At 38.0% G+C, this 27,105-nt stretch overlaps 4 protein-coding genes across 8 annotated transcripts; 2 read left to right on the top strand and 2 right to left on the bottom strand.

Annotated features, from left to right (window-relative positions):
- Window positions 1-66: 66 nt before the first annotated feature.
- On the bottom strand, window positions 67-16,457 carry Slga (proline dehydrogenase slgA). 2 transcript variants are annotated; one of them, XM_070659284.1, is made up of 12 exons: window positions 16,101-16,457; window positions 15,429-15,829; window positions 7,158-7,366; window positions 6,585-6,766; window positions 5,142-5,206; window positions 4,875-5,059; window positions 4,624-4,798; window positions 4,437-4,547; window positions 4,209-4,340; window positions 3,939-4,138; window positions 3,762-3,850; window positions 67-3,686 (listed from the first exon to the last, which is right to left on the bottom strand). In XM_070659284.1, exons 2-12 carry the CDS (start codon window positions 15,807-15,809, stop codon window positions 3,481-3,483), a joined length of 1,935 nt encoding a protein of 644 aa, XP_070515385.1. In that variant the 5' UTR covers window positions 15,810-15,829; window positions 16,101-16,457; the 3' UTR covers window positions 67-3,480. The 2 variants fall into 2 exon arrangements, with proteins under 2 accessions (XP_070515385.1, XP_070515379.1); XM_070659278.1 differs by having other exon boundaries at window positions 15,429-16,457.
- Window positions 16,458-16,887: 430 nt separating this feature from the next.
- On the top strand, window positions 16,888-19,955 carry LOC139104077 (probable dolichyl pyrophosphate Man9GlcNAc2 alpha-1,3-glucosyltransferase). Of its 4 annotated transcripts, XM_070659313.1 has the most exons (4): window positions 16,968-17,107; window positions 17,273-17,376; window positions 19,624-19,718; window positions 19,818-19,955. In XM_070659313.1, exons 2-4 carry the CDS (start codon window positions 17,317-17,319, stop codon window positions 19,915-19,917), a joined length of 255 nt encoding a protein of 84 aa, XP_070515414.1. In that variant the 5' UTR covers window positions 16,968-17,107; window positions 17,273-17,316; the 3' UTR covers window positions 19,918-19,955. The 4 variants fall into 4 exon arrangements, with proteins under 4 accessions (XP_070515408.1, XP_070515404.1, XP_070515414.1 ...); XM_070659307.1 differs by lacking the exons at window positions 19,624-19,718; window positions 19,818-19,955 and adding an exon at window positions 17,469-19,617 and having other exon boundaries at window positions 16,888-17,107; XM_070659323.1 differs by having other exon boundaries at window positions 16,972-17,376.
- Window positions 19,956-20,022: 67 nt separating this feature from the next.
- LOC139104102 (mevalonate kinase-like) lies at window positions 20,023-21,697 on the top strand. The gene is made up of 2 exons (XM_070659336.1): window positions 20,023-20,943; window positions 21,063-21,697. Exons 1-2 carry the CDS (start codon window positions 20,023-20,025, stop codon window positions 21,324-21,326), a joined length of 1,185 nt encoding a protein of 394 aa, XP_070515437.1. The 3' UTR covers window positions 21,327-21,697.
- On the bottom strand, window positions 21,207-27,105 carry Tpcn1 (two pore segment channel 1). The gene is made up of 11 exons (XM_070659251.1): window positions 26,285-27,105; window positions 25,682-25,899; window positions 25,192-25,356; window positions 24,992-25,117; window positions 24,216-24,523; window positions 23,867-24,147; window positions 23,580-23,798; window positions 23,389-23,508; window positions 22,972-23,311; window positions 22,583-22,884; window positions 21,207-22,508 (listed from the first exon to the last, which is right to left on the bottom strand). Exons 1-11 carry the CDS (start codon window positions 26,388-26,390, stop codon window positions 22,168-22,170), a joined length of 2,526 nt encoding a protein of 841 aa, XP_070515352.1. The 5' UTR covers window positions 26,391-27,105; the 3' UTR covers window positions 21,207-22,167.

The following is a 27,105-nucleotide window of genomic DNA, read 5'->3' as shown; positions in this document are numbered from 1 at the left end:
GAGAAATTTAAAATAAAACGTTTGGGTGTCCTAGCGGGACGCGGTGTAAGGAATGTATATATCGTCATTGGGGAAAGGCATATATTATCTGTATTTCATGAAATAATAAATATTATCTTATTTTATATCGATCGATGCTTTAATTCACTTTCGTGTGCGATGCGCAAAATCGCTAGTTTCCGTGATTACCCGGCCGATCCACGAACGTCCCCCCAAGGAAAAGTTGAAACCCCTTTAAAGTTTCACGCATTTCTTATCATTTCTCTCTTCTATATTTAATCCTTAGAATTACTTTCATCGTAGAGATCGTTGGTTGCCTATTCACTTTTGTACTTCATAAATTAATATAAAGCGCTAATCGCCACGAGACCCGTGGCAAATCTCGCCGAGCTTCTCTTCCTCGTTAACGAACGTTGATATCTGACGATATGAGTGATTCAAGAGCTCGTTAGGATTGTAAACTAATTGACTATCGACGTTGATCTGAAGAGAGAAAAAAAAATTGCACGTAAGTAAGTGAAAGAGAATAATCGTCAATAAATGAGAAAGGAAGATCGGCGAAATTATTTCAAACTCTCAGAACGCAGGACTACGGGGGAATTCGACTAAAAAAGAACAGTAGGAATCTCGACGCGACTCGAACTCGCTTTGGCAGTAAAATGCCGAGTACCCGGACTTAAAGCACTCGGAAGTCTCGCGACGGTTCTTTATCGGTTCTGATACTCCATATCCTCGGGACGCATCGGTTTCACTCCACTCTCTTTCAGCTTCCAATGCATGAGTGACATAAATGCAAGTGACAGAACTCGAACACCTATAATGTACATATATATATACATATATATATATACGTCAACATTGTCTACCTAAGTTATTGTCAGCGTGTTACGTCTTAACGGGACCGCGAGTAGGAACTCGCGTTCTCGCGAGAGCGTGACAGGGCACAGAATTAGTCAGCTTTGAAGAAAGCCTTGAATCTCAATCGAATTTGTAAATGTATAACATTTAGAAATATACACGCATACGCCCACGCACGCACACACCCATCCAGCACGCTACATAAACATATGGAAACATTTTAGCTATTAGTCCATATAACTTGTAACAATGCCCCTTTATTTATTTCTTCATCGATTACGTTTCTCAACTTTTCTTTTCTCTCTGTTCCAGCAATTTTAACACATGAGTCACAATGACATTTTAAAACTCGCTTTAATAACCCTTTCTTTTTTTCTTTTTTTTTATATCTTTCTTCTCATGAATCGATCAATGTCGCGCACGCAGTGCTTCTCTACAAAGCGAGTAAATACTCTACGTAAACGCATCTCGTTTGGATTATTATAATCGTGTATAAATGTAGGCTACGTACACACATGCCTTGAACGTAAACGCACTCACGTAACGTATACTGCAAAAAGACAGGAGATCACAAATGACTGCACTCGCGTATAGATCGTCCAGAGCAACGAAATTATTGAGTATAATCAGATGACAATTTACGAGCTAAAGAAAAAAAAGTGACAGTAATATTACCGACCGAAGAAATACATTATTGAACTTACAGCGAGTATAAAGGAAATACTGGCCTGAGAATATCAGAATGCGCTACGCAACCTTTTTAATAAACGATTGTACACTGAGAGACAGATATGGCTTTGGCTGCAAAGACGATTGCTAGCGTGCGTGATCTTAGGCGGTCGAGGGGAGATCGAGTAAGGGACAGGAGTCACGTATGCTAGCCGTCGTATTTGCAGTAGATGCTATATCTGCTTTCCAGTGTACAATCTTACAGACTAAATTATATCGTAACTTGCTGATCGTTGATTGCATGATCGTGATTTTCGAAGTCGCAAATTACGGCCCCACATCGATATCGACGAGTAATGCTAAATTGTACGCATCAGACTGGACGCAATTCTCTTTCATTAATCAGATCGTCGCCTAACTTCGGCTAGATTCATTTTTTTTTTTTAAGATACAAGTTTTTCTCATAACAAATTAAAAAATTCGTTAATACTTAAAATTCTTTATATTAAATCGCGGCATAAATTTTTTTTCGAAACGGCCCTAATTGTTTTCTTTTTTTTTTTTTGGGAGGAAAGAAACAACGAGAACGATTGAGTGCACGTACTTTTCTTTTATCGACAGTATTTGCGGTGTTCTTTAACAGCGCCGTATGCTCTTATGAATTATTGTAACGCGGAAAGCAATTTTAGGCTGAAGCGAAGTGGGACTAATATATCGTGTACGTACGTACGTGACTTAACTACGGCTATTAAAGTATCACAAAAGAAATATCGCGTTTCTCGTAAATCTCTCCGGCTTCCGTTATTGACAGCCTAAAATTCTCTTTTGTATTGCGACTCGAGGCGCGTGCACTACAAAGAACGACTGTCGTCTTTTTCTCTCTCTAAGATACCCCAGAATTTTACTATACTTTCACCCTGTTATATCGTCGCACTCCTACGAACTATTTTTTGTAATACGCATGTTATTTGTCTTTTCTCCTTAACAAATATCCATTTTATCCGTTGTTCCGCAGATTGCATATTAAAACGTTCATACGTTATACACTTGGAACCACACATGATGCAATTACTGTCCCCCTTTTTTTTTTTTTTTCTTTGGTAACTGTATGCATCGCGAATGTCCTAAGTAGATCGTGTTTTACGTTCGCTGCGAGCAGTAATTAATTATCGCACTAGTAACAAATCGTACTATTATACCTTGATTTACGTACGTTTTTTGTTTTCTTTTATTCTTTTTTTTTTTTAATTTTACCGATACTATGAACGATAAGACATTTAAGTGAACACGAATCATGGATAATTGCGTGTATTATATACACATGAAAAATTTATCCGACGAGATTCTTAAAAAAAAAATTGTAAAATTTTAAAAGAACGCATGGTAAAACACTGACGTATAATTTTTTTTCAATCATCATCTCGTAGCAAAAAGCTGCTGGTCGATCATTTAATACAGTGTATAAAAAATATTGTTAAAAAAGAATATTAATACACTGGCTATATAGCAAAAGTTAATTAATTTAAAACTTTTTTTTACTCGACTCGACTTGTGAAAACGCTTTGAGTGAAATTGAATTATAGCACAATCACTGGCGTTTTTTTTAACATGATCAACGAAATGAGCAACGAATACACATCATAGATTTACTCATCGTCAGCAGCTTTGAACATCGATACATTCGACAATACAACACTAAGGCAATTTTTACGTAATAGATAACTCTGTGTATACCCTCGAGTCTCACGTAACCACTCTCGCGCATAGATGCGCGCACGATGTTCTCTTTTTTTCTTTCAAGTACCACAGTAACAGGTCCGTCAAGTTGCTTCAATCACTTCAATTCGAAGTGTCCGCATCAAATTCCTTCAGGAGAGTTCTCGATAATTTACAATCACTACTTAAACTTGATACTTAAAATTCTGTCTGTGTGCAACTAAACGGATCGACTGTTCAAACCGGAATATAATTGCCTTTAGGTTTGTAAAAGATCTTGCCACGCACTATACGTCTCGTGATTTCATTTAGTAATAAACGTTTCTCCTTCTTGATCTTCTTTAGTATGCCCCGATTCTCTTGCGCACGTCGCGACAAGTATGGCAGCACTTCCTTAACTGGCCCGTACGGGATATATTTGTACGCGGAGTAACCGGATTGACCTGGAAAATATTTAAAATCAATGCATGTATACTAATCGCAAGAAAAGTACTTGAGCTTAAAGAATAATTACATACCCAATGGAAATGTTATATAATCACACATTCCTAACAATTGACCAAAACATATAACTTTGTCCTCTGGCGAAATACCGATTTCTTTCATTCTAGGAAAACATAAAAATTGTTTAGAACATACAAGTATATTTTTTTAAAGCAAAAATAAAGATAGAGCTGAATCGTGGCGACACATACTTTTCAATCGCAAAACGCACGGTGTCTTCGTTGTGCGAGGCGACCATAATTCCTATTTTTTTGGGATCTTGCCCCTTATCCTTATACTGTTTCATCCGCCTGAGGCATTCCATAAGTGTTCTATGATAAGATTCGGTTGTTGCTTCGAATGTTGGATTCGTAGGATCTGGATAACCCATAGCTGCCGCTCTTGCCCTTTCCTGAATAAAAGTTTTTCAGTAATTCACGCCATTCAGCAAAATGTATCCGATACGAAAATTATTAACAAACCTGCTCAATGTACGCGCCTCGAACGAGTTTAGCACCGAAATAAAAGTTTTGACGCTCCGCCTGTTCTAGATCCGTTTTCACCTCATTATACGCTTCTTGCAGATACGTCTGGTAAGTGTTGAATACCACAGCCTGAGAAGTAGACCGACATTTGGCAGTGAGAATATCATTCACTGAAAAGTAGCTAAGTGATAACGTCGCAATCGCCTGAGAACGTTAGGGCATTACCTTTTTTGTATTGTACTTGCGCATCATCTCCAGTGTCAAGCGAGAGATGGCCGGTTGGAAATACGTCTGCTCCGCATCTATCATTATACGAACGTCTAGACTGTCAGCTACCTATAAACAAAAAGTGATTTATGGATAATCATAAACTTTAATATCGACAGAAAATTTTCTTAATGCTGTAGCATACCGTGACGATATTGTTTAAACGCCTGATCATATTTCTAAACATTTCTTCTTCCTTGGACGTGAGCTGCGACATCAGTCTAACCATCTTGCCCGTCTTAATATCAGGTACTTGGAACGTTTCGCTCAGTTCATAATTTTCATCTAGAATACCGCTCCACGGAAAAAGATGAATCACACTGCAGGGAATAAAAATATCTATTGTATGTAATGTATTTTTAAAAAAGTCGAAATTCTTGATTTTAAAGTTTATACCCTTCTTTATCCGATTGTATTTTTTGAAGGAACTTTTGCACCGATTCCTCGTCTTTGATGCGTGCCTCCTCAAACTTCTTCTTAAAATCATCAGGCTTCGCGTGATGAGTGAGAACGGCACCTTCACCGCCGATAACGTCTGAAGTGTATTGTCGCGCGCGCATAATTACTTCTGATAATTGCAACTGAAATAGAAATCATATCATTACAATTATGAATTTAAAAATAATAAACAATTAAAATCAGTAATAAAATTAAGTTACTAACTAGAAGCTGCGGCCGTCCAAGTGCTGTTAATTTAACGGCTGTGATTCCCATTCCCATTGAAGCACCTGCAAGAATATATTTCATATTACGTCGTTATATTACAATGCTAAGTTAATTATTTTTCTATATAAAAAATTAAATAAATAAATAAATAAAAAGCAGAAAAATAATATTTCAGGATTATAATAAACGAGATGCACATGAAAAATGTTTCAAGGAGCAAAAAGGAAGTAGTGTCTTCTTACCAAGATTGGGATCGACTTGGACGGGAGTGGTAATATTCTGAGAGAAATATTTCAATTGTAGAGTCTTAATTTCATCTTCTGTAAAAGTTCACGAAGCAATATTTTTATCTGAATGTCACAATACGTATCTATTTCATTTTCCCATTTCTTAGAAATTGGCTAATATGAGTTTTTTTTTTTTTTTATTGTCTCCAACGTTACGTCACATAATTTGGGCGAAAAGCGCGAAAGGTGATCTGCTAACGTACCGATATTTATAGCCGAGTGAAGGACTTTGGTCTGCGCCTGACTCGCGAAATTTCGAAATGTTTATCGTCATCAGTACGAGCATTTCCCCTTCTCTTCGTAACAATTCGTTTTCATAAATACTACTAAATGTAATAGCGCTGTCGGAGAAAGGAAGAGGTGTGTGCTTTGCGTCAACAGAACCGAAAATTTGCTAAAGCCAGCGATCGATGTTGCACGCGACTTCGTGACGTCGGAGTCGCGCCCCACGTAATTACGCTATTACCCCTTCCACGAAAAGCAGTCTTCGTCATATTTGTTTTATTTCAATTTTTAGTTGTATATGTGTAACTCGCTCATTAAAATTATTAATTAAGTTTTTCATTAATTTTATCCTTCCTCACTTAATTGTTTATTAAAGTACAGTACTCAAATAAGTGTGACGCAGCGAATATTAATCTTCATGTAATCGGAGAACAGCGATCGTGTAATAGTAATCACGTGAAGATTAACTTACACGGCAATTCGATAATCTTGACGAGATAATAAATCGGAATATCAATATCCGTGAATGGCAAAGATACCCATTGACCTATTCAACCAATTACATCGTTTAAATTTGTAAAAAAGATTAAAAGGTACTGTAAAAAAGCCCGAATGTTGGGAAAGAGATCGGCGTTTCACGTGAATTAAATATTCGTCGTCAATGTACATCTATTTAAGTTGAGAATCGATAGAAAAGAACAAATATAGATTTTGTTACAATAAAATTTACATATCGGCAAAAATATGTTTGTCGCTAAAAATATTTCTGTTTGTTTAACTTCAAGTTCAGGAGACTCAACGGAAATAACTTTTTAAAGCGGATCGATGAACATCCGTTCGCTCAATGTCGCAAAAATGCGTCTGGCTTAAGGATCAGGAAGGATTTTGAAATGCTATCAAAGAGCCAAAAATAAAATCCGTGACTCACTCGCCACAGCCTCCAAACACCTGATAAATATGTCCATGTTTCGCTCGCATGATGCTTCGTTTAGGTAGAAATAAGTCCTGGCTGACGACACCTTGTATCGCCGATCGGCGAACGACTTCTCCACGTGATACTTTTTTAACGGGCCTTCCCGCTTCTCGTCACCTGCCTCCGACACGGAGGCTCTGAAATGGAAAAACACCAAATATTCAGCGGTTGTTTGGACACTTATTATCATCGCAATCTGCGTCTCCTGCTTTTTTATCACGCATGCTTAATTTTTTCTTGGTTTTTTTCCAACTTTATGGACTGCAGTTCTTCAATCGTACGTTAAATAAAAACTAAAGTCCAATGTCCTCTCCATGAATGGAGTTGAAGATAAGCGAATGTAAATAGAGGATTACACTCAATATCAGTCCAACGTGGTAAAACGATACGGAGGCTTCAATTTCACACTCGAAGGAACTCACGATACGAAATTGCATGTTGTTTTTGCAAGGATATCGTTAAAAAATAAAAACTGCAATGACGTAATGGTTTTGATGTAAAAAAAAAATACATAAGGTAAATACTTACTGAATCTCGCGCCGTTCAGCCTCTTCTTGGGAAATGTCCTCTTCAACGGAATAATCAAGGATCGGTTTGACACCAAATTGCCGCAACCTGTCTAAGACTGGTGTGATCTGCACCTCATCTTCACCGGCGACGAAGTGACCGTAAAACGTTGCTTTCATGACCTTCGTGAACAGCTTCTCGCCCAGCACTGCTTTCGCCAGTTTCATTACCTGCAAAATTCAAGCCATGAAATCTATTTGTCGTTTTGCTGACTTGATTAATAATGTAACGCGAGGAGGAAAGAAATGCAAAAATATAATCGCAGCCAATTCCTCGCACGGAAGTCGGCGCGAGCGTTATGTAACAAGAGGAAAGTTGCCGTAGACAGTACGCCCTCGCGATAAAAATGTGGGTTACAAGCGCTTAACGTTGAGATCCGAATATCGATTCTCCAGGGGAATAAAATGTATTCTCCCGGCAGTACGCCGTTGGTCCTTTCATCCCACCGCCAAAAGTCACAACCGAATTGAATAAAAGAATATGAAATATAAAAGGTTGCGCCCATAAGGCGAGAAATAATTGATGTAGAAAGATAAGATAACATTTCTCAATAATTCTGCATTTCAGAGAATTGAGAAATAAAATATAACGATATTAACAAGATAAAAACAATTTCCTCGCTCGCACGTGGCAAATAAAATTCGATTCACGATAGGAAAAGATATAAATTGCTACAGGCCGGATTAATGAACTTTTACACGTGTGAAAATCTACGGTATACACGCGCGCAAATATTGTAAAACACGCGTAGGTGTATTTGCGAAGGCTGATGATATAACATTAATTGTTCGTTAACAACATCGACGTCGTGCGGTAACAATAATCCATCATAATTCACACCCCGTGATTCGTGGCGTTGCAGAATCGCTATTGTAGAACGCACCGCACACGTCAGTCATGTAAATTTTATTGGATGTAATAAGCGGTGGAAATGTCAAAGTGCTATTTCGCCGGTGTGCCGAATTGCGGTCCCATTCGTATCTCCGATCAGAGCGTTATTTTCCACAAATGTATACACGTTATATCTACTTTTATCTTTGCATAAAAAAATGAGTGTATCCGAATACTCCTGGAAAAAAAAGAAAAGATATAGGAACTGATTATAAAAATTTGCCACTCTTCAAGGAAGGAAGCGGTTGATATGCGAGAAACGAGTTCCCAGATAAAAATAAGCTTAACGTTCGTGATATAAATCGGCGAGACGCGTTATCTCTCATCAGATTTGCCGGATCTGATGTAAAGTTAGCAGCAAAGGCATCCTGCTATGAAACACCGGTTCAAGCGAGAGGAAGTGTGATTAGTCAGTTTGTTAAACCAAAATACTCTTATGACAGCAGGAAGAGAAGACCGATTGCGATCGCTTCTCTATTATCTACCCACCTCGGGTTTCAACATACGAAATCATAGAAATAAAATTGAGATGAGGCCGGAGGGATCCAAGAAGACCAAGTGACGACGCGCCTGGCGGGCGATTCTAATTTTACCGTCATTCATAAGAGTTCTTTTCTTCATTACTTCGGGAAACTTTTATACACCTTACAAAACGTATAAGAATGAACGAGTCCGCGCGGTGCAAAATGTTTCCATTCAACTGCAACAGTGATAAATACTAAATAAAATTTACATTCTTATTTTGCGATTAAATTTAATAATTATTCTGTAATTTAATTTTTCTCAACTATTGAAACGTTAAGACAAGTATTCGTTACACGTAGACACATAATACCAGTTACAATTAATAGGATAGCTTATAGTCAAAGAGATAATTCAAAGTATACTAAAAATGTGGATACTTAAGTGCTGGGCAAACAGATAGACAGGTCGATACACGTTACGCAAATGACAGGGTGTACTTAATGTCGCCACTTAAGTCATTGTTATGTTTGTCAAACTCAAGGGTCCCCGGTGGCTCACCGAACCGTTTGCCAACGTTCTATATACCTACTGATAAGCCTGAACAAAAAGTGTGCCTGCATAAATCGCTTAATAAACTTTCTCACGCCTGCAATGACTAACTCTTCGTACGACGTAATCATAATTCTTTTCAAGTTCTGCCCAGAAACGAAAACGATTACGTTAATCGCGAGTATGTCTCGGCTGAGGTGCCGCTCTCGTATCTAAAGAGGGTCTCTAAAAGTCGACTTTGTCACCGACGTCGCGTTATGTAGCTGCAAGATTAATTGGAGTAGCCTCTGCGTGCCAAAAACCAACTCGGACTAGCTCGATTCTCCGACGCATTGTTTGAATGACGTTATACAAGTACGACCAGTCATCCGAGTCCACTTCCTACGGCTTAGATATAATTTTGATGAGAAATTGTTCGATCAAATTGAATTACTACGGACTCTCTACTTATACCTCGAGTGCATTTATCGCATATGATACGTACGTATGTCACAGTTTGACAGTGATAAATGTAGTTCCCGGCAGCCGGGACGGTTCGTCGAACTGTGCATTATCTATGTCTCATCGTCGGTGCAATTGGAGAATGTGCGTGACGATACGTTGCAATTCGACCTGATGATCGATCTAGAAAATTCTCAAGTACACATGTTAATACCTTATTTCGAAGTTCCACATGTGACCACTGTGATCTTCGATTCATTAGAGAGATACCGCAAATGATGCGGATCAGGAATTCATTTCTTTGGCACTTGAGATTCGACGAGTTATCTGACCAAAGAGATCGAGCCATCCTGCGAAGTGATACGCATTATTGTGCGACTGTAATTAACCAGGGAAAAACCCTGAGACAGATAAGAAGTAACGTACTTGAATAATGTCGATAATGGCGATTTGTTTCAGAAATTTACGCCGACGAAATCGTCTATTTATAAATTTTAGCTACGCATTTTAATCTTTATTCACCTCGTTCGAGTTGCGCAGAAAGTCGGACTAATACTCAGCAATTTTCTTCGAATAAAATTTTTTAATCAATTTCTATCATTCTTCAAATAAGTAATTTCTTTTAAACTTCAGGAAATAAACGTGTCGCCACATTTTTCGCTTGTTTCTTGAATCGTTACTACTTGCTGACGAGATCCTACCCTGTATGTCTAGAATCGTAATTTAGGGGGGGAAAAAAAAGTAAAAAATGGAATATTATGTAGGGTTGAGTGGTATAAGTGCTGGCATTTAGGAGAGCGAATTGGAAGGTAATCTATCCGCCCGTTTGTCCTTGATCGCGTAAAGAGGCGCCAGACGAACTGGACAGCCTTGGGATTACTTGTACGCGTTGTTATACCAATCGACCGGCTCGCGCACACATGTGGAACAGAATGTGTAATTGACACGACATGTGATCACTCTCGCGATGTTCCTACGTCATATCGGCTAGAAAATTCACGTGTGTGCGCCGTTCGGAGCTAACCGAAATCCGGATGTGTCAAGAGCATGTGAAACTTTTTAAAACAGACACATCGGCCAGGAGAGACCGAAGGAAAGGGAGATCCAGAGCGTTAGTCTGCTTACCCAACTGTCGGAAGGAGCTGGGTTTTGAGATGCGGTGCAACATCAATTTAAAAAAAGTCTGAAAAAATAGTGTGTTACTAAACTCGCAAGTGAAACGAAGAATCTCGTGAAGTGAGGAAATCGTTCCGTAACAGACTCAATTTACTTTTGAAGGAAATTAAACGCTGCGATTTTTATGTAAGTCAAACGAGAAGAAAGACGGGCGTAATTTAATATCGTTAGACAATGGGTGCGAATAAAGGAAGATGTATCAAAGAGTTTGAGTGAAAGACGCAATGAATGCCACTCGAAGACCATCAAAGGACTCAAGAAGGCGAATAAAAGTGCAATCAATGCGTGAACAACAGACTCAACGACGCCGGTTAATGTATCGTAAAGCATTGCATAACGAAAACAGCGCGAATGCATAATAATTGATTTCCAGGAGATGTAATCAGAACAACTCAGTTGATCTCCGTGTTACCAAACCGATTGACAAAGTTGACAAACTATTTATCCAAACACACACTCGTACCTCTCTTACTTTTCCATAAATTAACTTCAAAGACATTCTAAAATCTCACGTTTAGCACGAGAAGATGTCGAGTGATATCGATTCTACAAGCAGAGCTTCTTTCTATCCAGAAAAAAAACATAATTACACGCGTAAGAGAATAATGAAAAAAATTACATTAAAGAAAGAAAGAGAAAAAGCTATTTTTTTTTTTTTTAACTGATTGTAGTCTGATTGTAATCTACTAATCAAGAAGCGAGATGCGATAAATGAGCTTTCGCTTATTTAAAGTTAAAGCGTCACATTGAATTTGTCTGCGTAAGATGCTAGACTTTTCCTTCTATTTGTGTTTTTAAAAGCTAGTTTGATTTTTTTCAAATTATTTTTTAATTGCGACTGCTAGAAGTATTTATGGAAAACGCATGAGAGGTGTCGCGTTTCCTAAGGTCAGGTCACATGCTTAGATTTGCCCCAGTATCAGTCAGTAAACGATACCGTGACTCTGTCGTAACGTTTTCGTCGTGCAGATTTAACTCGCGATCCATGAAACTCTGTCCACGAAACTCTGCACGCGAATTCTTCTACAATTTCTCATGGAGCTAACGGAGCACCTCGACAAGCCGCACCATTCCTTGTAATTCTGATCTAAATTTAGACTTTGCCCGCCGAAATAGAAAAGAGTTAAAAAAAAAGCAAAATAAAATACTTTAATGCAACAAAAATCTTTTTTTTTCTTTCTTTAAAGTAAATGTTATTAATATTATATCGTGTTTGAGTAAAAATTAAATTGTTTATCTTTCGTAATAACGAATCAAAAAGCTATTGTGAAACGAAAGTCACCGTCCGACTATCTCAGTTTCAAGTAATTGCCACCAACCAATTATCATTTTATTTTATGTCGCATTTATGGTGTCTTCACACATCGAGAATATGCTCGAGTTTGCCAACGTATCATTAGTGCGCGACAGAAACTGTTACGACTCGCGAAGAGCCGCGATATCAAAGCGATGTGTTTATCAGGTGCAATCGATATGCCGGAAGTGCCAGAGAGAAGAAAAGGGAAATTGTATTTTCACTGTGGGAAATGTGGAGAGAAGAAAATATTTTCCATAAAAACGTGACGTTTTGCAATTAGCGTCGCGTTATTGAATTATGCCGAGCCGAACGACAAAGACCGTTAATCAAACACCGCTCACATCCGCCGAGATGATTTACCGCGTGCGATTGCATGCGGTCGACGGACATAATAAATTTTTACGTTATGTAAAGTTCGACAGCTAGGCAGATGTATATCTTAACGACACCAAGAATGTATGACACATATGCGGCACAAAAGACTTACGTTGCGGCTCGTTTTGTTTTTTAAAACAAAGGTACAAATAAGAACAGTACTCGTCACGCTTTCCGCAAAATATCGAGCGACAATTGCCGTATTTTTTGCACCTTCCTTCGAATGTGATGCAAAAAACTAAATACACGTTCAATTACTTCTTCGCAATTACACACGATGAATGCGCGATTATGCGCGAGTCTTAGAACTCCTAATTAAAATAAGTATCTAAATGGTATTCCTTGTTTTTCGAATTCTTTCAGAGCATTTGCACAAATTATACGGTCTCAGAACTCTTAACGTCAGGTTATGTCAAAATGTCAATAAAGCAAGATCAACAAAATGTATTTTTTATAATTTTCCGCTATTTGTATGCTCAAATGAAGATAAATATAGGTACGTTTGTCTCTCTCATGAGCTGTTCGTATAAACTCAAAATCACGTCAATTCTATTGTGCGTCAAAGCATTCTTACAGTATAATTCGCACCTGAATAGGTAACGCTAGACAAAATAGACAGTACTCTCTCAATTTAACGATAAACTAAAAAAACAAGTAATTCTATTCGATCAGAAATTTTGCAAAAATGCAGGAAAATGATTGTCAACGATTAATTAGACTAATTAAACGATCCCATTCGGAAATTCGAATTCAGCAAAGTCGTAACATAAGCGCGCATAAATGCATAATAAATTTGTCGTATCTTGCTTTAGCGGTTGAAAAATCAACGAAATCGGATTCTTCAAACGGATTAAGGAAAACGCGATTGAATTCCGCGTGCCGAAGCGTACTGCATGTCTATCCTTAGACCCGACGGTTATGTAATTGGCCGACGACGGACGATGCTTTGCGGCAAAATTCCTAGGTCGATTCCGGCGATGTGTCCATAGAGAAATCAATAACCGTCGCGCCGTGTGCTACATCATCAGCGAAGAGACCTGACGGGAAATCGTCTGCCAATGTTACGTAAATCCCGACCGAGAGAGCTTGTAATTGTAGGAAATTATAAGAAAAAAATATATTTACGTTCTTTTAAGGTTTCGAGCAAGATCCGCGTTATCAGATGTTACGTTCAGAATCGCGATTATCGAGCGAACAGGATTGGGCGACGTGATTAGAAAGAAAGACGGGACGATCGATATTTGATCGCCTTCTAAAAGACCGGGGTGACCCAACGCGAGAAACGAGATGTAATGCGAGAATTCGCCTCGGATGAAATCTCAAGCGACACCCACGGGAATTTTTGTACCCGTTTCGATATCGGAAACCCTTATCCAACTCGATCAATCTTTGACCCCCGTCTTTCAGATCGCGGTGGAACCGCTAGAGCGATATCTTTTCAGAGATAATTACATATCCCAGGTGAGGTACGTTGACCAAGGTCAATGCTAAGCTTATACCGTCGCGACTGGCTATTTACCTTGTGACAATTACGTCATATACATATGCGCCGATTTCGCGCTTCTTCGAGTCAATTAGAGTATCCTGCCGGATTAGCAAACAACGTACAATAATTAATTATAAGGCGAACGTTGTTTCGAACCATTTTCTCTCGTTTGTTTCGAGCTGGACACGATACGATATGTGGAACTCAAACCGGAAAATTAATTAGGTCACCTGCTGAAGATTTCAATCATTTAAACATATTTCGTCAAATGTACGTAGAGAGAGGAAAAGAGAGTAAGAAAAAAAGAGCAAAAAAAGAAAGAAATGCACCTGCGACAAGTGCGTGCAATCAATACGTCAAGAACGCTGGTTACCAAATTAACAAGATTGTCAAAGTTTACCACGCTGCTGATCAACCGGTCAGAAAAAAATTTTTTAGTATTTCTATATCGATTAGATATAGATAGAGCAACAGCCTCAGTACATAAATATTTCATCATATGTTATTAAACAAAATACAGATTATTGATAATATTGTTAAAGTACTAAAAGATCTAACCATTTCCGCCGATTGGCATATTATGTTTGGGAAATCAATTGTTTTAGGGCCGATTGTTTTAACTTTTTGATAAACTATGACTATCAAGTAAACACTTGATTGCCCTTATCTTTTTTTTTTTTATTTTTTTAATTTTTTTTTACTCTGGAAAAAGAATACATAACAGATATTTATCAGACAAAGTTTGTCAGGAAATTAAAATAATCGGCTTCCGATTTAACGAAAGAGATGCAGATAGTGCGATAGGTACGTAAATAAAACCAACAAAATTCCAGTCTAGTGCGATAAGCAAATAACGTAAATAAAACCGATTAAATTCTATGGGCCGGTATTCATAGTTTGTTCATTTCAAAATCGTCTTAAGTAATGTTTTAAGTTTCTATTTAAAATAATCTCAAATATAAAAACTAACTAAATATCGGCCATAGTTTTGGTTTACCTTGACGATAATGTATTCTGTACTCAAGTTACATTTAGTGTGATAAATAAACGGTAGTTTTAACGTTACCTTTAATTTGAGCAATACAAGCGTTTATCAACATTTTTATCTATTCAAAGTCTTTACCTGCACTCTTACAAAGTTCAAATTTTAAAATGTATTCTACATTGAAGACTTGTTTTATACACGTACCTTACGTTTTATAATAAACTATGACACGCATTCAATCAATTTCGAACCATTGCCAGTTTAATGCAACTGAGTTCTTAGTTCTTACACGAAATTTAAAAAAATATTTTTGTATCTTGTACGATTTTCTATACATTATTTTAATTTTATTAAAAAAGCAATTGTTAAGTACTCAGTCAGAGAAGTGAGATTTTTAGTTTTTTTTTTTCGGGTCTAAGGATGCAGTTTTCCCGATTTAATAACTTCCTGACGAAAAAGTTAAGTGACACCGACGTCGAAGTGTTACCTGGCAAGTGGATCGAATTAATCGGAACTCGGTCGCCAGGTTTTGCGCTTAAAAAATATATAAAGAGTGTAGTTTCTCACCTTCATGTTGTTCTCTACGACGTACTCGATGGAACACATCTGATAGACGAAATAGGCGCGCACCAGCTCCATGGTGGTCTTACTTTTGAACGCCGCAATCGGGTCGTTAAACTGCAAATCGAGCGGGTCGACCTGCCGCGGCACCGGCGATTGTTGCTGCTGTTGTTGCCTCTTGACGTCAGTCGCGGCAGCGGCGGCGGAGGAGGAAGCGTACCCACGCACCTGTGCGGCCAGCCGCAACGGTGGCGGTGCCCTGGTGACTGTCGTCGTAGCCGTCGTTGCCCCGATATTCTCCAGGAGGCCGGTCACGGTCAGCGGCGACGCTCCGCACTTGGTCAGTTTCTTGCAGCATCGTCGCGGCACGCTCCTCAGGAACGCCATCGTTTTCGGCGCGCGCGGAGCTGCAAGGGGGAAGAGAGCGAGAAAGAGAAAGAGAAAGAGAAAGGGCGGGAGGGAATTACTGACGAGCGAGGGAGACCGTCCGTCGGCGACGCGGCTTCCGCGCCACCGGTGTGGAATACCGCGTTCACACCGAGGCTGTCCGCTCGGCTATCCTTCAGGTTACGGACGGAGAAAGAGAGAGGAATGGGAGAGAGCTGAGGGCAAGTCGCGAGCGACCGTGTGGACGGTCGACCCGCCGATGGCGATGCTCGGGGACGAGTCAGGACCTACCGAGATCGCTTTCCGGTGGGAAGCTATCGGTGCCGATGCGCAGGAAACGGGCTCGGTGACTGCTCGTCCTCACGTTGGGCTCCTCTCGCGGTGCACTCGGTGGGACGTGTGCGCAGAGGTGAGGTGCGACACACGACGACGCGGCAGCGCGACTGACCGGCGATGACGACGGCAAGGGGCCCCGTCGTCGTCGTCGTCGTCCGTGACGCCGTCGAGCGTGAAAGGAAAGGTAGAGATGCGGCCCGCGTGACGTGGGCGGCGAGCACGCGTGCGACGATCACACTGGCAGCAAATGGCCGCGCTGTGGCTCTCTTCGCTTCCTCGCGACGCGACAGAAATATTGATTTTCGTTCACCGGGGACGGCCACAGTTCCGACTTACGTACCGTCACCGAGATCCACGGCTTAAATATAACGCGCCGCGTCGATCGGAATTCGTCGACGCGCCTTGCTCCTCGCGATCGACGCGCCGCCAACGCCGCCGCGCGCTCGCCACTCTCATTGGCCTGCCGGCGAAGGTGTGCGCTCATTGCTGCGGCTCTGATTCGCCTCTTCGCTTTCTTCCATCATCCCGCCACCGCGCGATGGCCGACACTTGCGCAATGACGTACTGCACATCGTGGCGCCGAATTGCCTGAGATCACTTCTCTCAAGATAGGCACTTCGAGAAAGTTACCTAAATGTTTTAAACATTTCGACACTTCAATTAAATTGAGTATTTTATACTTAATTTAAATTCCTTGAATATTAAATAATTATAAGCAATAATTTGCAACTGAAACGCAAACGAAAAAAAATCTTATCGACAATCTGTCTTTAAGAAGCGAAGGTTTTGAAAGTGCACATGCAGATGACGTTAATGGTAGTATCGATAAGTTGCTTCAACATCGATATTGAATAGGTTATAAAAACTTCCGTACACGTGGAATATTATAACTAAAGTAGATATCAAGAACTAGTTTCATCGACCATATTTATGCCAGACCGGTAGTTGAAATTGGCCAAGAGGTAAAATAAAAAGTCAATTTTACGTGAAATAAAGTATCCTGCCGAGTTTTCTGCTCAGTTAAATTCACTGGAGCTTAGCAAAGTTTACCTTGATAAATGCTGAAGAGAACCTGCTTCTGCATTCTATTCGTTTCCTGTTATCCAGTAGCGCTCAAATCATTCCAGATTAACGGGACGCACTCGTCCTTGAAAGAATACCACGGTTGAATATGTGTGGCGAGGAGTACATTCAAAACAAACTGTTCGAGGAACTGGATGCGGTATATGTGGTACGTAGATCGACTTTTTATTATTTAATTCCTACTTCTCTTCCGATTACTTCCGTAATGAAAGCGCATGATGACGTGACTCATTTTGCCAGGAACCTCTTTCTGAATTTTCTGACGAGTTAGTTTCGATTCAAGGATAGATATTCGAAGCGACGTGGACTTCACTCGTAGGAGAGAATGCAGGGAAAGTTGCAGCTCGCTTCGATCATCTCTCTTGCCGTTCTTTTGAGATGCTGTGTTATGTATCATCCCCATAGTGGAGAGAACAATCCTCCTATGTATGGAGACTACGAGGCTCAACGGCACTGGCAGGAGATTACCGTGAATCTACCTGTTGACAAGTGGTACGTCAATACCACGGACAATGATCTGCAGTATTGGGGCCTAGATTATCCCCCTTTAACAGCATATCACAGTTTTCTATTAGGCCTGGTTGCAAATAGAATAGACCCTTCTTTTGTGAAACTGAGAGAATCCAAGGGATTCGAAAGCGTAACGCACAAGCACTTTATGAGACTGTCTGTATTAGTTGCAGATATTTTAATTTACTTGCCAGCGGTTATATACTTTATAGTCAATTCACGCTCGTGGAACAATTGCCAGCTTGACGAGTCTAATATATTCAAATTTACAAGGAAAGACTTTATCGTTTTTACGGCACTGATTTATCCAGGTTTGATATTGATAGACCACGGACATTTTCAATACAATTGCGTGTCACTGGGTTTCTTTGTCGCCGCCGTAGCTCTTATAATGCACAATTCATTTGTCATTAGCTCGGTTTTATTTGTCCTAGCGTTAAACTATAAACAAATGGAGTTGTATCACGCTCTGCCGTTTTTCTTCTATATACTCGGATATCATACACCGAGCAAAACGAGGTCCTGGCTCTACTGTATTCGCATGCTTGCATGTGTGTCCTTTGCGGTACTGTTAACGTTCTACGTTATCTGGATGCCATTTCTCAAAAGCAGCGACTTGCTTTTTAGCGCGGTACTTAGACTGTTCCCCTTTTCCAGAGGTGTATTCGAGGACAAAGTTGCCAATATCTGGTGCGCGTTTAACGTTGTCTACAAATTACGGCAGGTTTTCACAAATGCGCAATTAGCTAAGATCTGCTTAGCGGTGACAACATGCATGGTTCTACCCAGTTGCATCAGTCTATATTTATCACCTACGAAAAAAGCATTTATACTATCTTTGATAAACTCCGCTCTAGCATTCTTCCTTTTCTCGTTTCAAGTTCACGAGAAATCCATTCTCTTGGTCGCTATTCCGATTTTATTGTACTTTCACAATGATCCTCTCCCTTGCTTCTGGCTCTTGATAATTTCGCATTTTAGTATGCTGCCGTTGTTTATAAACGATAAACTGTACCTTGCTTATTTTGGTACAATTGTTTTTTATTTTTTTGCCGTCTCTTGGATATGGGCCGACCTATTTTATGAAACAAACAGCGTCTTAAATAAGGACAACTCAAAATCGAAAGCTAGGCTAAAACAACGTAAAAAAAGTAATGTTTTCTTAGATTTATTAAATTATAACAAAAGATCCTGGCTCCTCGTCGCGTTTTATGGATCTATTTTAGGTGCGTTGGTTCTGTCTGTTTTCAGTAAATTTGTAAAACCTCCTGAGAGATACCCGGATCTTTTTTCACTTTTGGTATCGATATATTCATGCGGTCATTTCTTAATTTTTTTCATATATTTCAATTACATTCAGCTATTTGTATTAAGAAAAGAGATTGTAAGTAAAGTAAAGTCACATTAAATAAGTTTAAACATTAGTTAATGTATAAATTGTTATAATAGTGAATAAATTTACCTTTAAAAAACGGTATGTAAAGCTAAATAAATTTTTATTATCCTTCTTCCATAATGTCGAGTTTTTCCATAATGCTAAGCAAAATTTATATGTATACTCCAAAATCTGGGTCTGCCTTAATTTGCATCAACGTCATTTTTACGCTTAGATTTTCATAATAAATTTCGACGATAAAATTGAACTTTTTTCCCAATTTTTTAAACACATAAAATATCAGAAATTGCATCACTATTGCACTCCATTAACTTAATATCGCTTTAAACGTCTATATATTTAGATTTGTACAAATAAATTGTAATATATGCGACATTCAGTGTCTGCTGAATATTAATGCTAAAAAAAAATGAGTCCATTGTTCGCGTTCATTAAATATTCATTGGTTACTTTAGAGAAATATTGTCTGCAGTGCGTTGTGTGTTGCAGCATGTAGAGGATCAGTCCGACGGTTGCGGTGCTAAATTTTCAATAACTATCGTCTCTGACTTATTCCAAGGAAAGACTATACTGCATCGGCATAGGTAACATTTAATTTAGAGATTATGCATAATTTATGTTTTATCATAAAAATAGTAAGATTCACAACATAAAATTCCACTAATTGAACATTTGTGATTTAGACTTGTATATGGAGCGTTGGAAGAAGAACTGAAAAAAATTCATGCTATTTCAATAACAGCATTAACGCCAGAAGAACATGTGGAAAAAACGAAAAACTGATAGCCGTATCTTATATCACTTTTGTAGATAGAGAATCAATAACAAATTGATTGTTCGACGTTACATCAAGTTTTCGGATAAAAGAAATTTTGATTTACAAGAAAAATGATCAAGTTCGAAATATCTGCACCGGGTAAAGTGATTTTATTTGGAGAACACGCGGTGGTGTATGGGAAAACTGCAGTAGCAACTAGCTTAAACTTACGTACCACTCTTAGATTCACCGAACTGACCAGTTCAGCAGACTTCAAGCATAGTATTAAAATAGAGTTTCCTAATATCAATTTACTTATTGTTGTTCCTTTAAGCGCATTTTTGAATTATTTTTTTAACGATAATTTCACTTATCTACCGGAAAACAGTGTTCATTTACATAATCACGTGAAAGACTTTGTTGAGTCAATCGCGGACTTATTAAAAAAAAACGATGACAAGGATATTATTAACAGGCAAAAATCAAGTTTACGAGCGTTTTTTTACTTGCTTAGTTGCACCATTTTCAATGAAGAGCTCAATATTAAAGATACTTCCTTCCACGTGTATGTGTCCACCAATTTTTCGGTTGGGGCTGGTTTAGGCAGCTCGGCATCGTTTGCGGTATGCCTTGCAGGGTGTTTTTTACATTGGTCAAACTTGCAAAAAGACAAAAGAAATACGTTTATTAGTGATCTTGATAAAATTTCAAAGTACGCTTTAGACAGCGAAAAAATTATGCACGAGTCTCCATCTGGAATCGACAATAGCATATGCACGTATGGTTCGATGATAAGATTCGAAAACAGAAAGCTAGTAGATATGCTACAAGACGTACCGAAACTGAACATTCTGTTAGTCAATTCGGGTATTGTTCGAAACACAAAAGATCTAGTGAAACGAGTGGCAGACGTAAAAAATACATCTCTTACGACTTTCAATTCCATCTTGGATAGCATCGATGATATAGCAAAAAATGGTTGGAAAACGTTCAATAACATGAGCAGCGAAGGCGAAGACTCTAAGAATCCAAAGTGGTACTCAAAATTAAAGGTAAGTTTGATTTCTCACTTTAATATATTGTTTTGTTACCTTTGTTTCATAAGATGTATGTATGTATTGTATAACTGTTTGTTGAAAATTATAGCTCATTTTCAATATACATTTTGTAGACTCTTATTGACACGAATCAAAAATTATTACACACATTAGGTGTGTCACATACGCAATTAGATACGATTTGCCAATTAGCAAATAAACATTCATATTCATCGAAACTTACGGGTGCTGGTGGAGGTGGATATGTATTCGTTTTGCTGCCACCGAACGAGGATGAGCAAAGTATTATTTCTTTGATAAACGATTTAATAGAACATGGTTTCGACAAATTTGTGAGGACCAGTTTAGGTGGCAATGGAGTACGACTGGAAGAATAATTGTTAATAAATAAAAATGAATAACTTATATATTAATATCTAAACATAATACATTAAAATAATTAATTACAATCTTTAATAAAAAGTAAACGAGAAGAAATATCTAATTTTATATAATATATTGTGTATTTAACAGGATAAATAGAGCATGTATAAATAAATATATCGATTATAACATTAAAAATTAAAAAATTATGCTAAAATATTCTTTCGCGCTAATAATACATAACAGCATTAGATATCTTTAAACATTGTATTTGCGAATGCGCAGAACCGACTCGAGGTGAAAGAACTATTATTTTTACATATTAAATGTAGTAGATTTAAGTTTGTTTATTTTCAATAAAAATTACTAAATATAAGCAAGATAATCCTGTTTTAGATGCCACATTATTTTCAACCCGCCCTAACCATTTATCTTGGTCAAAATAACCCCTTCACAATACGATAAAATGATAATGACAACTAAATTGATCTTCAACATTCAAATATCAAAATGATATAATCCAGTGTACGATATTATTTTTTCTAATATACCTCGTAATAGAAACATGATCATTATTTTCTAAAAATAAAGATCGTAATATCCATGACTAGTTTGTAATATCAAAATTATTAAGGAAGCTATTTGTTCGTGTCAATATTTCATATCTCCTAGAATTATATCAATCGCTAAAATCTTTAATACAATATTTAATACATTATTTTTTCCTACTGTTAAAATATATTCGTTAATACCTAAGTAAACTACATTACTGATTGGTAAAATGCACTTACACGTATGTAAGCCAGAGTTATATAAATTAATTTCCAAAGTATGGTCTAAGTTACGTTACCCATTTTACTGAGTCGGTATACTGTTATTTTGCTGATGCAAATTTCCGTTTAATACAAGATGATCAGTATCAGAGATACTGTCGCCGCTTCCATCTTCTACGTTGTGTGATGCATTAGATACGAATTGTTTCTCTTCAGACTTTGCTTCGGCTATCCATTCGTTTATTTCATGTGTATACATTTTCCTTTGTAAAACCTCTCGTGTTCGTGGTCGCGAGCCAATGAAAAGAGTGCTTCCTTCGACAACTACAGAGTTACGTAGATTTTCAAGAATTTGAAAATCTTCGATTATACATTGCAACTCGTACCATTTTAATTCCACTTCTTCGTGCAGCATTTTTTCCTCTAAAAAATAAAACAAGAAAGTATAAAAATTACAAGCTTACGAAAAAGAAGTTTATTACTTAAATATTCATTACCGTCATGTTTTGAAGTTGATTTTTTATATTGTATCCTAAATCGAAAAGCTTCCAAAAAACTGGATACCACAATAGTTAGAACAATCATGGTCACCAAATAAAATATCATGAAGTATATCCTCGTGTACATGCCCACGGTAAATGCGTACGCATTCATTTGTATAAACCAATTATTAACAACAGTTAATTCAAAAAGAGTAATGGCACTCGCTATGAGATTATCGAAAGTATTAAGATAGTAATATCCCAACGCTGTACTACCATTGACAGAATATTCGTAAAAGTCTTCAACAGTTGTATTCCTATTTAAAATATTGAAGAATATTTAGAAATATTTTACATTATACATATAAAGAAAGAAAAAAATTAAATTTATAATTAATACTAACTTGCAACAATTGCGCATATCGTGTCCGGCAAATAATTCCATTCCAATAATCGCAAAAAAGTAATACAAAACCAGCATGACAATTGCTGTCGAACACATTTGTGGAGATAAAATTACGAGGGTGCCAAAAACGTCTCGATAACGTTTTTTAATCTTAAATAATCTTAGAGTTCTGAGAGGCCGAAATAGAACCAGAAATGTAGCCGACGGAAATAAAACGAGAGCACATGCAGCGATGAGAGTCATTACTGACGTTCCCAAATCAAATAAGTTCCATCCAGAGCTCAAATAATACTTAGTACCAAGAGCTAATATTTTTGCTAGTGCCTCAGCTACAAAAACTGTAAATTTATATATTTTAATTACAAATTCCTCCATTTTTAAATATTTATTTTAATTTTAAAAAGCTTTTACATACGTCCTCCAAATAGTAAAGTATCCCAACACGCAGCAAATCCATGGGCTGATTCCTCAAGACTATTACTCGGTTGAAGGATTCTTATTATCATAGCGATGCAATTACCGACAATGATCACACCTATAAAATTATAAATGTGAAATACAAGATTTTCTTATACACATAATTATCTACACATATCATTTACTTACATACTAAAGTTTCAAAATATGACCACTTAATAACAGTATGGGCGCCTGTGCATATCGCTTGTAGAGGCCACCATGCAGTTCGATACCACGGTATATTAGAGTATTGTAAATCCCACTGAAGTGTATTGGTATCATAAATTGACAAAAATTCTTCAGAATTTAAAGCACCACTTCCCGATACATTCATATGGCAAAACATTAAAACAATGTCTCGCGTGCCTGTAAAATTATTACACATGACATATAAATTGTATATATTCAATAAAAAAATAATTTTATTTACGCACATTTATTTGGAGAATAGTATCTCATCAAGCCTTCAAACTGACGAAATCGTAATTTGTCAGGGTCTTGTTTAGAAACCAAAAGCTTGAAAGCGTGTTGACAAGCTTTCCTCTTGTGCAAAAATAATTTCTTGAATTTATCGCGCTCGCGAGATGTGAACGTTTCGTTTACCACAGCCAACATTAAGTTCATCATCACGTACAGCATAGTACACAAATAAGATACAAAATATATCGCGTACCATTTATTTTGGGAATACGACGGCATCATTACGTCCGGAAAACTACAAATTGCATTATCAATAGATTACATTGTTGAGTTAAATATACTTACGTATGATTATATACTTACTTAGCAGTGGTAAGAAGAACAAATAGACTAACAAAGCTATCTTGCATTGTGGAGAAATTCCTGTTCATTTCGCTGAACATGTAGTAACCAAGTACAGTGTATACTGTTATCAAGAAAAAGAGAAGCCCCAACATATCCAAGATAGGTGGTAATGTGAGAAGTATTTGTCTTATAAATCTTCTTACGCCGCCACAATATTTTGTGTCTATTAGAAAGATAGGTCTTAACGCGCGTGTCACACGAACATGCGAGGATTGCCGCACTAAGACTGTCATTGCTTCAAGAAACATGATTGCTAATGTGGTGCACTGTAACAAAAATTCAATGTGAATAATAGTATTTAAAAAACAAAAAGATCAATGACCGGCTGGCCACGTTTTTTTACAATTATTTCAAATCGTACGTCATTTTCCATTCATTTAAATTTCATAAGGGATATCGCGTCTGACATTGCACTAATTCGACAACTCATTATGTAAGTAAGTTAATAAGTCATTACACATTCATTGCAGTAGTCATTACTCATTCAGACAATGCGATCGTTGATCGTTAATGAATACACGGGCACTGTCTGATATTCTCATCGTTGCATAATAATTATCAGTTACAAGTGTTCGAACGAGCAACTACGCGGATGATCTCATTATACTATTAATCTGTTTTTCTATCAATACGTGTCTCGAGTAAATACATTGTTATACTGCAATACAGTTTTTTGTTTAATACATTTGTAATAAAAATTTTGCGTAGACTATTTTGAATAAAGATAATCTCACCTTCAACATCGTACGTTTGTGTCTTAACATAGGTGCCCATCCAGTCCACCTCAGTTTTAAAGTCAATTGCACACCGATAGTGATTAACGCGAGTAATTCTACCGAGCCATGTACCCACACTGGTACCTATACAAAACAATACATATACGTAAAAGATATCGGTAAAAAAACATGATGCTGTTTATCTATGCATGACGTACTTTGAACAATGGTAGGGCAGGCTCTTCTACAAATGCCAGAGACAGCAGGATTAACGAAATCACTAAGTCCAATCCATTGTACCAGCTGTTGTGAACTAAGAGATACGCTGGCAAATCTTCGGGATGTCTGGGATGAGAATCGAATTTCTCATTATTTCTACCTTCCTAAAAGAATAATTATTTTAATGACAATAATAAAGAATATGCTAATCATATTTAATTATTTAGCTACAGTATATTCCAAACTTTCGTACGACACTGCTCAATCATTCAATGCTCATATTGTGAGAATCAACAAACTATACATCTACATTATATTATATAACGCATCTAGATGAGCTGTAAAATGTATGTACTATAAAACACAATAGATTGCCTTGAAAAAAATATAATTGGTTACTCAATCTTCCGCTTGTGTACATGTATTTTTGCGTTTTTTTTATTATCTATTATTATTTTTGATGCATTTATGAAATCAACATATAGTTACCTCCAAAAATATTGCAGCCTCGTGATAGTTCATTTCCCAGTGCAGGTCTACATCGAGTATTGCGTCGCGCGTGGTAAACCCGGTATTGTCAGTCATGCTTCCTGTTCTTATTTCACCTGCTTCGTACTTATGATTCAGCTGATTAGCACTATTAGCATTGCCAAATGATGACCTTACGTGACTTTCCGAAGTAGGTGAGGATAACATAGAGCCATACTCTGTAAAAAAAGGAAAAAAAAAACATATGCATATGCAGTTAACTCGATAATCACATCATATTTAGAAAAAGTATTAAAATATTTTTTATAAATATTACAATTGAGTATTTTCACAAGTCAACAAAATTAATAAAGCACAGTTGGGTGTCCTTACTCCCTACTCGAGAGAAAGAACAATTGTACGTGACCGCACGTTATCGGCAAGAAGTTTGGGATAGAAATGCGATCTGCCCCGTTCGAGAAAGAGACTGTCAGACGCAAAATATCCTTGCTGTCAGTGTAGTCCGATTTATAATGTAGCAGCCATTTCGCAACGCTAGGCACATTATCGACGGGAAATCTAAATGGATCTGGGACAGTAAGTGAATGCAGCGGGTGGACTCACGTCGGTTCGAGCCATTGGTGATCTCCTGGTCGAGAGGCAGGCTCGTTTCGTCGTCGTTGAACCGCTGGTAATCGGCGTCGTGCTCGCCAGCCCGTGATGAAGACATCAGAGGAGGAACGAGTCCTGCCCGTGTCACACAGGTCACGCTCAGCTGATGGCGCGGCTGACTGGAGCCACGCGTGCTCCTCCGAGGGTCCTGGGTGGTCGACCTCGGGCTCTCAACACATGCATCAGAGACTCCGTTGGGACGATGACCAACTCCGACTGCGCGACGCGACGCGCACGCGGGTGTATATAGGCGAACGCGTGACACGCTCCATGCCGTATCAAATTGCTATCGAGGCGCGTCTCTCAATGAAATGCTCTTGCGTTATCAATAGAACGGCGGACGTGTGCACATCCGCGTCTTGGACAGCGAAAAAAGTCGCGATCGTTGACCTTCATTTCGACGTTGTCATCTGACACTGACCGATAAATTTTTAACTCCTTTCTTCGAGTCGAATGATGATTGCGTAATATATGTATTCGAAGTTCTTGATAATAAGACTTTTGTTAAAAACGCTACTTGCTTTCACTTTACGATTGCTCCTCTTTTAAATGTCAGTCTAGAGTTAAACATTGAGCTGTGCAAGAATAAAGGTTTAAACAGTTAGTATATAGAAAATATGTCTCACGTTTTATGTTGAAAAATAAATATATCGATTTGTGAAAATCTCTGTGTCGAATTTAAGCATTGCTTCCCGCGTATATCATAATTGGAAATAACGCACTTGTCACATGCGCATACTTCACCGATAAGGCAGTCCAAGAGCGACAACTGA

Source organism: Cardiocondyla obscurior, linkage group LG01, assembly GCF_019399895.1.
Source record: "Cardiocondyla obscurior isolate alpha-2009 linkage group LG01, Cobs3.1, whole genome shotgun sequence".
NCBI classification, from domain to species: domain Eukaryota; kingdom Metazoa; phylum Arthropoda; class Insecta; order Hymenoptera; family Formicidae; genus Cardiocondyla; species Cardiocondyla obscurior.
This window is presented reverse-complemented; position numbering and strand designations above follow the sequence as displayed.